We start from the raw sequence: 17,915 nt of genomic DNA, 5'->3' as shown, positions 1-17,915 counted from the left end.
AAATAAATAATCCCATGATAGGCTATCGAATGCCTTTTCTATGTCTAGTGCCAGAGCTAGCATCAGGGTTTTCTGGCTCTGGGCTATATGGATCAAATTTAAGACCTTTCTTATGTTCTCTGGAGCTTGTCTGGTAGGTATAAAGCCTAGCTGATCTTTGTGGATCAAATGGGGAAGAAGAGGGTTCAGGCGTTTGGCGAGTATACTTGTTAGTATAATCGAGGTTAAGCAGCGATATTGGTCGATAGTTTTTTTAGAGAAGTGTGGTCTGTATCTGGTTTTGGTATGACCGTTATATGCACTTAAAGAAATTACCTCGGTGGATGCTTCCCTGCTAGGATCTCATTATAAAAACTTGTGAGGTGGGGGATATGGGTCGTTGCGAATTTTTTTATAATAGGGGGCCGTGAACCCTTCTGGGCCTGGGGATTTTCTTGTATTAGTTTCTTAATAAGGTCTTCAATTTGTTCACTAGAGATGGGTCTATTTAATTCGTCACTATAGGTCATAGTAAGTTTAGGTAAATTGAATTGTTTTAGGAAATCTATGGGGGCTTAAGGGATTTTCTTGGGATTGTATTTATAAAGCGACATGTAGAATTCGTGAAATGCCTTCTCAATTCTGTCTGGGTTCGATGTGCATGCTCAGTTTCCTGCCCTAATTGAATAAACAGACAATCCGTTGTTTTGCACGGAGTTGCGCCACTAACAGTTTGTCAGGTTTGCTAGTCTAAAACATGTGGCATGAGTCCAGTTCAAAACCTTTTCTGCTAGCGAGCCATAAAGAAGATTTAATATTGACTTTTATATCCCTGATTTCTTTAGTTAGTGCAATACTGGGTCTCTGCTGATTGGCAGTTTGAAGTAGGGTAAGGCGCCTCTCCAACGTATTTTGAGTTTGTGTTTTCCCTCTTTTCTTACGTGCTGCTATCCTGGTTATTTGTCCTCCAATGTAGGCCTTTTGTGCCAGCCATACCCATGTTGGTTGTGACTCAGTGTGTACTGTAGTAGTGCAGTACACAAAAGGGCCTGTAGAGCGCTGCAGACAGGACTTCTGGTGCGAGGGTTAACACAAATGGGTGGAGCAGCAACTAGAAAAGGGCCAGTTCCTGCCAGAAGCAGTTGGAGAGAGGACCAGTGCAGCAGAGCGGAGATGCTGCAGGCTGGTGGCCTAGCAAAGGCCAGACAGAGTCCGACAGGGACTGCAACCCTGGACTCACACCCAAGGTGGAGTGCATATGAACTGTGATTTGTGATTGTGGTGATGACAAATAAAGGCTAGCAGGAGTCAGATAAAGAAATCCATATCTGTGGAGTTTCTACATGTGTGGTGCGCCATTTTCATATAAGAGAGGTCAGCGATCCCAAGGCGAGTGACCCCAACTTGCTTACATATGGTGGAGGATGCGCTGGCATGATCTGGAGTGGCGCATAAAGCTGCAGGAGCAACACGTGGATGTCTGCAGGGAGCGGTGTGCAGGATGCGGTTTAAAGGGCCAGGAGGCCAAAGCTCCGTTTAAAGGGCCAGGAGGCCGAAGTCTGCGGTTGCTGTGGTAACAACAGAGGACCAGGCAGAGGACGTCTGCGAGGCAAGTTTGTGAACTTGTTTGTTGATTTATGGACTGTGCAGTCAAGATGGCGGATGGTGCAGAAGGCAACCAACAAGAGCCGTGCTGGGGGTGTTTGTAGAAGGACTGTGTCAAATGTTCGGAGAAAACTCCATAGGGTGGTGGTAAGACTAATAGAACGTCTTATGTTCAGGGTGGCTCAGCAAAAGCTGCACAATAGGTAAAGATTTGTCCAGAGACTGTAATGCAGATGATGATGTGTGGAAATTTTTGCATGACCAAATGTTTTTCTTGCAGGAGAGTACTGAGAAAACTGCAGTGTCTGCATTGGGTGCAAAAAAGTTCAAAAACTGTATGGTGCATAATGTCTTACATGATAGGTTTCCTGTGCACAATGATACCGCACGAACATTTAAGGAAGATTTGTCTGAGAACTGTGTTGCCTACCGGATGGTGCAAGAAAAGTCCATTAACCCTGAAGAGTCATGTGTGGGGGATGGTGGAATGTATTTTGTGCCTAGTATGTGTAGATATGTTTCCCAAATAAAGTCAGGGTGTGAACAGGTAGCTGTAAGGAGTGCAGCCAACGCCCATGTTGGAGTTAGCACAATGATGGCTCTAGTGATAGAGAGGAGTATTGAAAGCAAACTAGAGCTGTCTGAGAAGACACGTAGTACTAAAGTGGCAAAGAAGAAAAAGGCTGCTGCTAGTGAAACAAGTGAAGTTGTCAGGGCGGATCCTGAGGTCCAGGGTGAGACAGCAAGAGAACACTTATTTAAAATCCAGGAGAGATTTGCACCAATGCAAGCTTATATAAAGTCTCTAGGGAAAGCATTGCAAACTGCTAATAAAAGGTATGATGCACAGTGAGAAAAAGAAGTATGAGAGACATCGTTCAACAGCCCATGAAGTGATACAAGACCTCAGAGATGTAGCCAGAGATTAGGCTGATTGCAGAGTATGTCTGGAGGCACAATCTGTGCAGTATGAACAGGACCATAATAAAATGGCAAATGAAAACCCAAGAGTTGGAGATGACGTGTTGCAAGTTAGAAAGAGCTTCTACAGATGCACGTAATCACACTACAGGTTTGCAGAATCAAGTTGCGAGTTGAAAACGCAATTGGCACAGAAAAATTATGAATTGGAGTTCCAGATAAGTCAGCCTAAGGAAAAGCTGGAAATAGAAAAGGCTGCTTGTAGTCTGGCAGAGAAGCAAGCAGAGATCTTGAAAGACAGACTGGGTCACAAGGAAAACCAGGAAGCACTGTATGAGAGACTGGTGTCCCAGCTACAGATGAGCTTGAATGAGGAAGCTGAAAAATATGAAGCTCAAATCCAAGAGCTTAATCAGACCGATGCCCTAGCCTTTGACACCGTGCCACATAATAGGCTAATATACAAAATGAGGCAGCTCAGACTGGGCGAAAACGTGTGTAAGTGGGTAAAAAATTGGCTCAATGATAGAAAGCAGAGGGTGGTAATAAATGGTTCGTACTCTGATTGGACCACAGTCGCTAGCGGGGTGCCACAGGGTTCGGTATTAGGCCCCACTCTGTTCAACATATTTATCAACGACCTGATAGAGGGGCTGCACAGCAAAATATCAATATTTGCAGATGACACAAAATTATACAATATAATTAATGCACCGGAGGACAATGTGCGACTACAAACGGACCTGGATAAGCTGGGGGCTTGGGCAGAAAATGGCAAATGAAGTTCAATGTTGAAAAATGGAAGACTATGCACATGGGCAGGAGAAACGGATGCCACCAATATTCAATTAATGGAGTACCGCTAGGAAAAAGTGATATGGAAAAGGACCTGGGGGTATTAGTGGATAGTAGACTAAACTGCCAATGCCAGTCAGCTGCTGCAAAGGCAAATAAAGTCTTGGGGTGCATTAAAAGAGGTATAGGGGCGAAGGATGAGAACATTATCCTTCCATTATATAAGGCACTAGTCAGGCCCCACATGGAATACTGCGTACAGTTCTGGTCACCAGTGCTCAGGAAAGATGCTACAGTGCTGGAGGGGGTTCAAAGAAGGGCAACTAAACTGACACATTGAATGACGGGACTGGAATACCCAGAGAGGCTATCAAAATTGGGATTATTTACTCTAGAAAAAAGACGGCTAAGGGGTGATCAAATAACTATGTATAAATACATGAGGGGACAATACAAGGATCTCTCCCATGATCTGTTTACACCCAGGACCGCGACGGTAACAAGAGGACATCCGTTACAATTAGAGGAAAGTAGGTTTCATCACCAACATAGAAGGGGATTCTTTACTGTAAGAGCAGTGAGACTGTGGAACTCTCTGCCGGAGGAAGTGGTGATGGCAAAATCCATAGAGGAGTTTAAAAGGGGACTTGATGTCTTTCTGTAGAGGAAGGACATTATAGGATATAAATCTTAGGTTAATTGTTAATCCGGGTATACAGGCAGGTAGGAACTATTAGGGGTTGATCCAGGGAACAGTCTGAATTTTTTCCCCAAAAGGGCTATCTGGCTTCTGCCCTTGGGGTTTTTTGCCTTCCTCTGGATCAACACAGGAGGATAGACAGGCTGGACTAGATGGACATTGTCTTCATTCAGCCTAACGAACTATGTTACTATGTTATAAGGGCACTGTCCCAACGGTTAGCGCAAGCTGAAAAAAATGAAAGAAACCTTGGAAGAGGTCAAACAGGCTGTGGAAAGCAAGTGTACTGAGCTTACCCATAAGGCCAAGGTGCTTTTGCAGGCTAAGCAGGAGTCTGAATGCAAGAGAAATACAGTAGAGATGCAGCTTCAAGAGCTACAAATAAAAATAACTGAAAGTGACAGTGTTCAGAAGACAGTGCAAGATGAGAGAGATGTGTTCCTCAAACAGGTAGAGGAAGATGCAGAAGCTAAGAGAAACCTGTCAGAGCAGGTTGCAAAACTTCAGGCTGAAGTGTCTGATCTGGAATATAGACTGGAGAAGAGTGTGGTGTGCTTGGATATTGTGGAAGAGCAGAAAATAGAAATACAAGGGGAATTAGAAGCCACAAGGCAGCAGTATGAAGAGAAAACAGCCGCCAATGATAAACTTGGGAAGGTTAAAGTATGTCTTCAGCAAGAGTTAGAAGATGTTACTGTGAAGCTTGGTCACCAACAGGAGATTGTGTCCAACTTGAAGAAGAAACAGGAGAAGTTTGATCAGTTGCTTAGTGAGTAAGAAACCAAAGGGATCTCCTTGCAGCGCACCCTGGAAGAGGCCTTTGAAGTGAAGGTTGAGTTAGAAAGACTTAACAAGCAGTTCTGTTCACGTCTGAACAAGGAGAAACAGAAGCAAGAGAGGCTTCAGGATGCGCTTAAAAGAAAGTCAGAGGATTTAAAAGGGACAGCGTGCGATCGTCCAAGCATCGCAAGAAGACATGGTTTGCAGAGTCCCAAGGTTTGATGAAGTATAAAGAGGCTGAAGTCCAGAGGTTGCACAGAAAACTAACAGACATGATAGTGGCCAACCAGCAGATGGAAGTAGAGATGATTCGTATGCAGGAAGAGCTTGCTGTGGCAGAGTGTGCCAGAAGACGAGCAAAAAGAGAGAGATAAACTCCCTAATGAAATTGCAGGTAGCAGTAGTGAAGAGGCTCTACTTGTGGAAGAAGAGAGACTGTTAGAATCCAGTACGACACAACTAAAGGAAAATGAAATAACCGGCAGAGTGTTTGCGGTTCTCACTGTCTCGTATGTGGAGACCATTCAGAGTGGAATAGATCTCTGTGTAGAGAACACAGTCCTGAGGGAGATGGAAAACACAGAAGTTGTGCAAGAGTCACTCTCGACAAATAAATGTGAACATGACCTGAAGTTCCCAACAGAGACACGGCAAGAGTTCCTGAACATACACCTGGAAGGTGAGGAAAAGGCAATTGAAGGGTTCTTGGGCCATTCATTAATTGATCTGAGTCAGAAATATCAACAGAAGCTGAATGGTTTAAAAAAAGAGCTAGTAGGAAGTCTACAAGATGCTCTGAGAAAACAGGAAGCGAAGGTCACCAGTCGGGCTAAAACACGGTCCCAGTTAAAATTGGAAGCAAGGGCTCGAGAGGAAAATACAGAATCGCTACCCTTGATGCGTCCTCGGAAAGTGGTGTCAAAAGAAAATGTGTGGTATCCAAAGGTTGCTCAGAAGTCAAGCGCAAAGATGAAACACATGGAGAAGAATTTAAAAAAGGAAGTAAAAACCGTGAAAGTAATTGAGAAAGTGATAGCTGAGCTACAGAGGGGAGGTGAGCAATCCTCTGAAGTTCAAGTGACCAAAGAGAAGGCAGAAGGTGAAACTGCTGAAGCAGAGAAGGCCACGAAGGTAGTAGAGACTATAAGTCACCACATCCTGCCCATCTTCACTCTCCCTCCACACCTCTGTCACCATCCGCTTCCTCTGATGTCAGTGCAAGCAGTGGAATTTACGAGGAGTCCAAGGATATAAATTTCACACTAACCCGGCTCCTCGTTTCCACACTATCATCTGTGGAACTCATCTCTGCAGCCGTGCGTGTGCACTCTCACAAAGAACAGTGTGTATGTGGGCGCAGTCTGTACAGATGAGTCTGCTGACAGGACACACACTGTGGCAGTGTGTGTCTGCTGGTTCCAACTTTCACGGGTGATAGTGTGGGAATGGGGCGAGTTTAAAACTACATCGTTGGACGTCTTAAAAAACCTGGCCCATGAGCACCCTAACTTAGCTTATAGTGCTCATAAGTTATGATAGGTTCCATTTCAGAAAAAAAAAGTTTGTAGTAAGTGCTTAAAGGGGTTGTCCCGCGAAAGCAAGTGGGTCTATACACTTCTGTATGGCCATATTAATGCACTTTGTAATGTACATGAGCCATACAGAAGTTATCAGAAGTTATTCACTTAACTGTTCCGTTGCTAGCGTCCTCGTCTCCATGGTGCCGCCTAATTTTCAGCGTCTAATCGCCAGATTAGACGCGCTTGCGCAGTCCGGTCTTCTTTTCTGAATGGGGCCGCTCGTGCCGGAGAGCGGCTCCTTGTAGCTCCGCCCCGTCACGTGCCGATTCCAGCCAATCAGGAGGCTGGAATCGGCAATGGACCGCACAGAAGAGCTGCGGTCCACCGAGGGAGAAGATCCCGGCGGCCATCTTCAACCGGTAAGTAAGAAGTCACCGGAGCGCGGGGATTCAGGTAAGCACTGTGCGGTGTTCTTGTTTAACCCCTGCATCGGGTTTGTCTCGCGCCGAACGGGGGGCTATTGAAAAAAAAAAAAAACCTGTTTCTGCGCGGGACAACCCCTTTAAGTAGAGAAAAATAACATATCATCTGCAAACAGGCGACTGAATCTACTCTAAGGCCCCCTGTCCACGGGCGTGATTTCGCCGGTGGTAAATCGCCGGCAAATCACGCTGTCTGAAGCTTTCCATAGCGTTGCTATGGAAAGCGCAGGCCCCCTGTCCACGAGCGGAGAATCATTGCGATTCTCCGCTCGCGGCTGGCAATTCGCTGCATGCTGCAATTTTCCGCGGTCAGCCTATCTATTAGATAGGCTGACAGCGGAAATCCATCTGCCAGCTCCTGCTCTCAGGCGGCGGATCTCCAACAGGGGGCCTTAGCATTGTTTGTGTTTAGTATCTACTCTTTGTTTTGATTTGCTCATTTCAAACTGCAGTCACATGTAGGCTGCACTGTATATACATGAGAAAACTTGTGTAGACACAGCATATGTCTCATCTGTCTACAAGTACCACTAGCAAAAACTGTACATTTCTTATTACCTCACCTCTTTGTTGTCAGGCAGTTCTTGAGCTGTATTTTTAGTTGGTCTAGTGGATTGATGACCTGAAAAAAAAAACTGAAAAACATTATCTTGAGTACCATTTGACAAAATCAGTTTGTATACAATACTACACTACAGTAGATAAATGAGCAGATCCCTTGAAACTCACTATAAGTATTGGGGAAAAAAAAATGTGAAATTTGAAAATTCTGAACAATATCCTAGCATCTGAAAGTAAACATTTCAATTTTAGGAATCTGGCGGTTAGCTTTTTTTCGCTGAGCTCACCTGCCTCATTCTTTCATACCACCATTGTAAAAATGTAGACCGAAAAATACCCAAAATGAGGATACTGTGAGGTTTTGTAAAGTAACTGGATTCAATTTAAATGTCACTGTAGCTCTAAGGTAACCTGACTTCAGGCAACCAGTTGGGCCGGGGCAGCGGCAGCCCCTTAGCTGTGCCAGAGGAAGAGGACGAATGCAGAAGAATCATATGACCAAAAAGGAAAACAATGGGAATAAAGCGTGACCTTATGATTAACATGCACATATGCAGATGTAGTCAGATTATTTTCTCAGTTTTTATTTATAATACCAGCTTTAAAAAAAACGTTGCTTTGAAGCAACATAATGCTTTTACTTCAGTAACACTGGGGGCACGCAATACAGAGAAATATAACATGACATATGGGCATATAGGGAAAAACACAAATTGAAGTACAGATATTAAGGTTCATTCACATGACCAGTAGTCCTGCAGCGCTTTACCGGCTATGAGTCAGCAGAGACCGCATGTGGCTGCGAGTGCACTGGGCATGCATGCGTATCTCATGCAGTGTGACTATCTTTTTTTTTTTCATTCCACACCCTGTTTTATAGAAGGGGTTGCATATGAATCACTGCCCACATGCAATGCTCAATTGTTGCATGCGCTGCCCATAGAAAAGTATAGGGCTCACGCTGTGTGGTACGCAGAGAAATAGAGCATGCTGCGATCTTTTTCTCGCATGTACCTACATGCAGTGCTTACACGTTAATGTGAACGGATCAATGAAAGCCTATTTACTTTCATTGACTCCATTCACCGCGAGCTATGCGGCTGTGCATCGCGGTTGTAATATGTACACCACTGGCCTATAAAAAAGCTTTCAGATGCTACTTATGTGTAGAGGACATCTTTGTCCACTTGGATGGAGCTTGTTGACCACTACACATGCCTCTACAATGCAATTAAAGCGTTTTCATCCAGTTAAAGTTTGAAAGGGGGTGAATTATTGGAATGCGAGAAGCTGGATGGTCGTATTGACGAATTGCCTGCCACCTTGGCCGTTCTGACCAGACCATTAGGATGTATTGGGACCATGGATGCAAAACGGCACACACACAAGGAGACTAGGTTCAGGATGCCCTCGACAAGCCACTAATAGAGACGATCGTCTGACAAGAACAAACAGGAACAACGAGACAGGTGGCACCATCCTTGCAGGCTTCGACAGCCTATGAGTTTGCGTCTAGTGGCTCCGTTAAAGCAAATGTGGACCGATATACTGCAGGACAAAATACAGAACCAGTATGCCTCTATGTCCGCCCATATTACATCTTGCAACCAAGCTAGAGGTGGCTCAACAGGGTACTACCATGTTTCCCTTGAAAATAAGACCGTCTTATATTAATTTTTGATCGCCAAAAAGGCACTAGGTCTTATTTTCAGGGGAATGTCTTATTTTACTTAGGTAGCAGCCGTGATCCGGGTCCCTCACACTGGTCTCCGAAGTTCTGTATCCCCACCCTAGGTCCTGGACTCCTCAGCCACCAACAGATCATCACTTCCTGGTTGCGGGGTTCATAAGACCCGCCTCGAGGAAGCGAAGGCTCTGATTGGGTGAGAGTAGTGCTCGCTGAACCACATAGTAACATAGTATGTAAGGCCGACTGAAGACAATGTCCATCTAGTCCAGCCTGTTTATCCTTCTATGTTGTTGATCCAGAGGAAGGCAAAAAAAAAACAAGAGGCAGGAGCCAATTAGCCCTTTTGGGGGAAAAATTCCTTCCCAACTCCCTAATGGCAATCAGACTAATCCCTGGATCAACTCCTAATAGTTCCTACCTGCCTGCATACCCAGATTAACAACTGACCTAAGATTTATATCCTGTAATATCCTTCCCCTCTAGAAAGACATCAAGTCCCCCTTTTAAACTCCTCTATGGATTTTGCCATCACCACATCCTCAGGCAGAGAGTTCCACAGTCTCACTGCTCTTACAGTAAAGAACCCTTTTCTGTGTTGGCAATGAAACCGGCTTTCTTCTAGACGTAGCAGATGCCCTCTTGTTACCGTCGCAGTCCTGGGTATAAACAGATCATGGGAGAGATCCTTGTATTGTCCCCTCATGTATTTATACATAGTTATTTGATCACCCCCTAGCCGTCTTTTTTCCAGAGTAAATAATCCCAATTTGGATAACCTTTCTGGGTATTCCAGTCCCTTCATTCCATGTATTAGTTTCCTGAGCACCGGTGACCAGAACTGTGCGCAGTATTCCATGTGAGGCCTGACAAGTGCCTTATATAGTGGGAGGATAACGTTCTCGTCCCTTGCCCCTATACCTCTTTTAATGCACCCCAAGACTTTATTAGCTTTTGCAGCAGCTGACTGGCATTGGTTACTCCAGTTTAATCTACAATCCACCAATACCCCCAGGTCTTTTTCCATATCACTTTTCCCTAGCAGTACCCCATTTAGTGTATATTGGTGACATCCGTTTCTCCTGCCCATGTGCATAACCTTAAATTTTTCAACATTGAACTTCATTTGCCATTTTTCTGCCCAAGCCCCTAGCTTATCTAGGTCTGTTTTCAGCTGTACCTTGTCCTCCATTGCATTGGTTATATTGTATAATTTTGTGTCATCTGCAAATATTTAGATTTTACTGTGCAGACCCTCTATCAGGTCGTTGATAAATATATAAAACAGAATGGGGCCTAATACTGAACCCTGTGGCAACCAATCAGAGTCATCAATTCCTGGAGGCAGGATTTATAAACCCCACAACCAGGTCTTTTGTTGGTGGCCAAAGAGTGCAGGACATGTGGCGGAGCTACCACATGTTTTAATTGGAGACAACCAGTTTAAATGGATGTAGCCATTCATTCTACTGATCAGCAGGGCTTTCAAAACGCAGATCACCACTGACCCAAACTTCTGGAGAGGTCTACATAACATTTTGGAAGTTTTATGAAATGTCATTTAGAATCGTGCTCTGTAACTGTTATAAGTATAGGAAAGATTAGTGACCTTCCATAAATTACAGAATCAGTAATCTTACCAGTAAGCCAGAACACTCCATCCTCTTGTCGCTGAACTTTAAGGTTTTCCACTGAAAGAGCAACTGGTTCAGGAACAATTGGAGAGGGATATATACGAGGACCATCATCCTGTTGGACAAAATGAAGGGTCTATTATGAGTGTCTATTTTGTTTTAGTTTACATGGAATAATAATATAAATGCTTACATATTGTCGGGTTTTAACTGCCAGTCATTGTGGAATATGACCTTACCTGACGTTTTATGACAAAAAAATAAGAAACAGCATGCAAATTCAAAGATTATGCTACTCAAAATATACCTTTAACTTTAACAAATTATTTCCTAATCCAGCTGTACAAGTAATTGTGCTCTAGGCCCAGTGCTGTTAAAAATGTTTATAAATGATCTGGAGGAGGGAATTGATGGGAAACTGATCAAATTTGCCAATGACACAAGGCTAGGAGGGATAGCTAACACTAGGGAAGAAAGAGGGAGTATTCACAAAGATTAAGAAAAGCTTGAACAGTGGGCGGCAACTAACAATGATATTTAGCAAGGAGAAATGCAAAGTCCTACATCTGGGCATGAAAAAATTTTTAAAAAGCACAAATCGAATGGGAGGAATCTGGCTTAGCAGCACATGTGAAAAAGACTTGGGTATACTAATAGATCATAGACTGAACATGAGTCAACAATTTGATGCAGCAGCCAAAAAGGCAAACACAATTCTGGGATGTATTAAGAGAAGCATAGAGGGTAATTATCCCCCTCTACTCTTCCTTAGTCAGACCTCATCTGGAATACTGTGTCCAGTTCTGGGCACCCCACTTTAAAAAACACATAGACAAACTGGAGCAAGTTCAGAGAAGAGTTACCAAGATGGTGAGCAGTCTGCAAATCATGTCTTATGAAGAACAGTTAAAGGATCTGGGAATGTTCAGCTTGCAATAAAGAAGGCTGAGAGGAGACTTAAAGGGGTTGTCCCACCGCCCAAACTGAATTTTTTTTCCCATTGTTGCCCTGTAGAGTAAAAATATCATACAGTACAGCATTACACATAAAAAACATATTCTGCTAACCTTTTTATTCCTTCCCCTTATAAAGCTGGCCTGAAGAATTTTTCAAAGATGGCGCGGCTGAGTAGTTCCCATGATGCACTGGTGTCTCTCTCTCCTCAGCGTGCATGCTCCAGATGACGCTCGTCACATGACTGGAGGACTGGCGTCATAATGGAGACGCACGCTTCAGTGCTTTGAATGGAGCTGGCAGCTGCCGGGTCCCGTTAAAAGCAATGGGAGAGCAGTGCGATCTCCTGCTACTGCTCTGACAGCTGTAGCAGGAGATTCCTTCATCTCCCCGGCATGTCCCCTCATCACTGGACACTGGGACATCACAGTAACATCATTGTCACAGTGTCCAGTGATGAGGGAACATGCTGGGGAGATGAAAGAATCTCCTGCTACAGCTGTCAGAGCAGTAGCAGATCATGATCTCTAGCATTACTTTCAATGGCAGATGATCGTGCATTGACCGGCACCCCCCCCCCCCTCCCCAGACCAGTGACAGCGCGGCACTCCCTCCCCCCTTTCTTCCCAGGCCAGTGACATGCCAGCACCCCCCCCCCCATCCTGAGACCAATGACAGCGCGGCACTCCCCTTCCCTTCTCAGACCAGTGACATGCCGGCACCCGCACCCCCTCCCCCCCCCCCTCCCGACCAGTGACAGCTCGGCACCCCCCCCCCCTTCCCAGACCAGTGACATGCCGGCACCCACACCTCCCCCACCCCCCACCAGTGAAACCGCCACACTCCCCACCCCCGCTTCCCAGACCAGTGACATGCCGGCACCCGCACTCCCCCCCCCCCCACCACTTTCCAAGACCAGTGACAGGCCTGCACCCGCACCCCAATCCCCCCTTCCTTCCCAAGACCAGTGACATACCCAGCAGTTGAAGACGGTCCGCCAGGTGAAGCTGCTCCTCTTCTTCTGGTGAAATAGTTGCTATGGAGTGAGAAGACTGCGCATGCGCCTGCCCCAAGTGCGTTCAGGAGGACCCGACCAGCCGGCAAGAGCTACTGCGCCTGCACGACTACTGGATGAAGAGACACCGCTGGAATAGTCGGATCCAAGGACAACGGACAGGTAAATATAGGGGGGTGGGCACCTGATCAGGTAAGTATATATCTTCTGTATGGTGTATTTGCAAAGCACACATAATATTACAAAGTGCTTTCCAATGGCCATACAGAAGTATATAGATACATTTCGCACGGTGGAACAACCCCTTTAATAGCGGTCTACAAATATCTGTCACAGTGCGGAGGGATCAGCCCTCTTCTCATTTGCACAAGGAAAGACTAGAAGCAATAAGATGAAACTGAAAGGGAGGAGACACAAATTAGATATTAGAAAAAACTTTCTGACAGTGAGGGTGATCAATGAGCGGAACAGCTTACCACGGGAGGTGGTGAGTTCTCCTTCAATGAAAGTGTTCAAACAATGGCTGGACAAATATCTGTCTGGGATGATTTAGTGAATCCTGCACTGAGCATGGGGTTGGACCAGATGACCCTGGACGTCCCTTCCAACTCTACCATTCTATGAAGTTGGATACCTTGGATGTTGTTGGATACCTTTTTTTCTTTATTCCCACCATGAAATTGAAGAAATTCTTCGTCCCATTTGTTACAATTTTGGCAAACTTAACCCCTTATTGACGGCCGTATAGTGTTTTTAGGTCCTGCCATTGCAGGACGTGTATGGAGGGAGAAAGCGCCCTTGTCTCCATCCATACAGCACGTGCGTCAGCTGTTTATTACAGCTGACATCGGCAGGCAACAGCTGCAAATCGGCCACGTGGCTATTAACCCTTTAAGTGCAGCTGTCAATTCTCACAGCGGCATTTAAATCCCCCGGCCAATGTTCTGGGTCCTGTACGACGTCCCGCGCGCGCGCGGTGAGAACGGGGGTGCTGTGCAGCTGTCTTGGCAGACTGCCCATCAAGCCGTCCCTGTGGGGTGGCTTAGTAGGCTGCCTGTCAGAATGCAGTATAATGTACATTGCATCATACTGCAGTAGCGATCAAAGCATCGTAAGTTGTGGACCCCCCTGGGGACTAAAAGAAAGTGAATTAGTAAAACTTTATTGTTTTTATTTTTAATTTAAAAAAAAAATAATAAAAGTTCAAAAAACACCCCTTTTGCCAGATTTTCAATAAAAGAATCTGAATAATGAAGCAAAAATACGTATTTGGTATCGCCGCATCCGTTAAAGTCTATCTATTAAAGTAATGCATTATTTACCCCACATGGTAAACGATGTCCGAAAAAAATAAATAAAGAACGCCAGATATGCACTTTTTTGGTCACCCCATCTCCAAGGAAAAAACAGATATCTTTGGTATAACTTACCGTAAAATCTCTTTCTCGTCACGTTCATTGGGGGCCACAGCCTAGACAATGGGATATAGCCACTGCCCTAAGAGGTGACACTAAGCAAAAAAGTGTTAGCTCCTCCCCCCTGGCTATATCCCCCCTGCAGGCACTCAGCTAATTAGTCTGTCTGCAAGCAGTAGGAAGCCAGTGGGAGTCCGATTATACATATTATGTTTTATACATACCAAAATACATATTTTGGCATCATTCTCTGCCAAACAATGACCGAAGAACAAAAAGTTCCAGCAACCGCTTAAATAAACAAGGGGTGGGTGCTGTGGCCCCCAATGAACGTGACGAGAAAGAGATTTTACGGTAAGTTATACCAAAAGTGTCTGTTTCTCGTCCGTATCATTGGGGGCTACAGCCTAGACCATGGGACGTCCACAAGCAGTCCCGAAAATATATATATTGGGTGGGCAATTAAAGTTTGACCTTGTGGTCAAAGGACCGCCGCCTGCAAGATCTTCCGGCCGAGCGCGGCGTCCGATGATGCAGATATGTGGACCTTATAAAACTTTGAAAACGTATGTAAGGAAGTCCAGGTGGCTGCCTTACACACCTGAAGCGCTGAGGCTCCGTGCCGGACCGCCCAGGAGGCCCCTACCGCCCGTGTGGAGTGGGCCGTAACCCGAAATGGTGGCGTGCGTCCTGAGGTGCGATACGCCTCTGTTATCAAGGACCTTATCCACTTAGATAGGGTGACCTTTGAGGCTGCCGAGCCCCCTCCGGAATCACGAAGAGGGTGTCAGTTTTACGGAATTCTTTGGTTCTTTTTACATAGATCTTCAGCGCCCTTACCAAGTCCAGGTGGTGCAGCGTTTTTTGTGTGTACTGGCGTTGGACAGAAGGAAGGCAAGACAATTTCTCCATTGATGTGAAGCTCCGAGACTACTTTCGGTAGAAACTCTGGTGATGGTCTCAGTACCACTTTATCTTGGTGGAAAGTCATATAGGGGGTCTGTATAGACAAGGCCGCCAGCTCCGAGACCCTACGAATAGAGGTAATAGCGACGAGGAATACTACCTTCCAGTCAGTAATCGCATAGGAATCTCTTTCAGCGGCTCAAACGGTTGGTCTGTCATAGCCTCCAACACGAGATTAAGATCCCATGTTTGAACCGGGGGTTTCAACGGGGGCGTCGTATGGGCGACTCCCTGTAGGAATGTACGCACAGCCATTCTGTTTGCGATTGGCCTCTGAAACAGCACCGTCAGTGCTGACACCTGCCCCCTTAGCGAGCCTACCCTTAATCCTATTTCGAGACCCGATTGTAGGAATGCCAGTATTCTGGCCACCGAAAATTGCATTGGCTGCACTCGCCGCTCCTCACACCAGGTGAAGAAACGCTTCCAGACTCTGTAATAAATAGCCAACGAGGCTGGTTTCCTGGCCCGTATCATTGTCTGAATCACCTTCTCCGAGTAACCTTTTCTTCTTAACACCTCGGTCTCAACGGCCAGGCTGTCAAATGTAGAGACCTGGAATCCGGGTGTAGCAAAGGCCCTTGGGATAGCAGGTCTCTTCGATCCGGTAGGTACCATGGTGTGTCGGTCAACATTTCTATGATGGTCGCGTACCAGCTTCTTCTTGGCCAATCTGGCGCTATTAATATCGCTGGTCGCCCTTCCAGTTTGATTTTCCCTAGGATTCTTGGTATGAGAGGGATTGGTGGAAACACGTACAGGAGTTTGTATCCTCCCCACGGGATGGTCAGTGCGTCTGCTGCCGCCGCTTGCGGATCCCGTGCTCGGGCTACAAATGGAAGAATTTTGTAATTCAGTCTGGACGCCATGAGGTCCACGTCCGCTGTACCCCATTTCAGACATATCGTCCGGAATACTTCTGGGTGCAACCCCCATTCGCCGGGATCCACCGTTTCCCGACTTAGGTAATCTGCCACCCAGTTGTCTACTCCGGGAATGTAGACTGCTGATATTGAGTTCAGATGATTCTCCGCCCACGTCAGTATGCAAGCTATTTCGTTCATTACTGACGCGCTCCGTGTGCCCCCGTGATGGTTGACATAGGCCACAGCTGTGGTGTTGTCCGTCTGGATGTGCACATCCTTCTTCGTGAGACTGGACCCAAAGTGCCGGAGAGTCAGGTGAATGGCCCGTAATTCTAGGATGTTGATGTGCAACCTTGTTTCTCTCTGGGACCACACTCCCTGAACAGACTGGCCCCCCAGTGTTCCGCCCCAGCCTGAGTGGCTGGCGTCCGTCGTCAATACTACCCATCGTTTTGGCCCCAAAGGCCATCCCGTCTGAAGCCTCCCAGGTTTCAACCACCACTTCAACGCATCCTGGACTTGAGGGGTTATCCGGATTCGTTGTTCCAGGGTCAGTGTGGACCTGTTCCAGCGGGACAATATCAGGTGTTGTAGCATCCTTCACCGGAACTGGGCAAAGGGGACCGCCTCGAAGGCTGCTACCATCTGGCCCAGAATGCTCATACAGTGTCTGATGGTTAGCGTTCTCTTCTGCAATAGAGACCGAACACCGTGTAGAAGCTTGTCTACCTTTGTTTGAGGTAGTAGAACTCGGTGCTGGCTGGTGTCGAATATCATGCCTAAGAACTCCAACCGTTGTGCTGGTATTAGGCACGATTTTTCGCGGTTTACTATCCAGCCAAATTCTTCTAAAGTTTCCATCGTGACGCGTAAACTCCTGATGTTGCCGTCCCGTGACGGTGCTTTTACTAGCACATCATCCAGGTATGGTATGGCCGCTATCCCCTTTGCATGGAGTAGTGCCATCACTGCTGCTAGTACTTTCGTAAATACTCTTGGGGAGGTTGACAGGCCGAATGGCAGAGCCGTGAATTGAAAATGCCTTCCCTGTGTCTCGAAACAAAGGAATTTTTGGTGTGCTTCCCGAATCGGAATATGGAGGTATGCGTCCTTGAGGTCTATTGAGGACAAAAATTCCCCGGCTGCATGGAGGCTATCACGGATTTGATCGACTCCATCCGGAAATGCTTTGTTTTGATAAATTGATTCAGTCTCCTTAAATCCAGTACTGGCCTGACCCCGCCGTCGTTTTTGGGCACTAGAAAAAGATTTGAGTAGAACCCTTGCTTCTCTTGCGCCCCTGGCACTGGTTTTACAACCCCCTGTGCCAGAAGATTTTCCACTGCCAATTGTAGGTTGGCTACTCCTTCCGGGGTGGCAGGCACTCGACTTGCAAAACTAATTCTGTGGCAGTCTCACGAATTCGATCGCGTACCCAGATGCCACGATCTCCTGCACCCACTTGTCGCTCACGCGACTCCACCATGTCTCCCGAATTTGGGAGAGCCTGCCCCCCACCCTGGTGACACTGGGTGGGGGCGGCGCCTCATGCCGCGTTCTTTGATCCCGCCGTCTTAGATGTTCCAGGTCGGGATCGCCATGCTTGTCTTGTCTTGTAGGTTGGACCCTTCCTTGCATCTGTCGGGGTCCTCCTAGATTGGGACCACTGCCCTGACCCAGAACGGGACGAGAAACGACGAAAGGACCTAAAAAACGGTTTCCTCTTCAATGGAACCTTTTCCTTTCTTGTTGGAATTTGTGGCAATGACGTGCTTTTACCGCCTGTGGCGTCCTTTATCAAGTCATCTAACTTAGGTCCAAAGAGCCTATTTCCCTCAAATGGCAACTTTGTTAGGACCATCTTGGACGCTGAATCGGCTGCCAAGCTCTTCAGCCAGAGGGTTCGCCTTGCCGCGACAGATGCGGCAGACGCCCGACCCACGAATTTAGCTGCATCTAGCTCTGCTGCGCATACGAACTTGTTCGCTTGTATGATATTGTCTGTTGCTTCCAGTAGTTCACTACTGCCAGAATG

At 46.4% G+C, this 17,915-nt stretch overlaps 1 protein-coding gene across 6 annotated transcripts in view; it reads right to left on the bottom strand.

The window, feature by feature from the left end:
• Nucleotides 1-17,915, bottom strand: part of BLTP3A (bridge-like lipid transfer protein family member 3A) — a 243,303-nt gene that overhangs the window by 17,994 nt on the left and 207,394 nt on the right. Inside the window, exons 19-20 of one of the 6 annotated variants that reach the window (XM_066608930.1) lie at nt 10,671-10,779; nt 7,341-7,417 (exon numbers count right to left, since the gene is read on the bottom strand). In XM_066608930.1, coding sequence (XP_066465027.1) covers nt 7,389-7,417; nt 10,671-10,779 — 138 coding nt within the window. In that variant the 3' untranslated portion in view covers nt 7,341-7,388. Of the gene's footprint in view, nt 1-7,340; nt 7,418-10,670; nt 10,780-17,915 lie in introns of those variants that run through there. The other 5 variants (XM_066608920.1, XM_066608911.1, XM_066608902.1 and 2 more) reach the window with 5 other exon arrangements.

Source organism: Eleutherodactylus coqui, chromosome 1 (assembly GCF_035609145.1).
Source record: "Eleutherodactylus coqui strain aEleCoq1 chromosome 1, aEleCoq1.hap1, whole genome shotgun sequence".
Taxonomy (NCBI): domain Eukaryota; kingdom Metazoa; phylum Chordata; class Amphibia; order Anura; family Eleutherodactylidae; genus Eleutherodactylus; species Eleutherodactylus coqui.
Note: the sequence above shows the minus strand (reverse complement) of the source record. Positions and strands in the feature narration are given on the sequence as shown.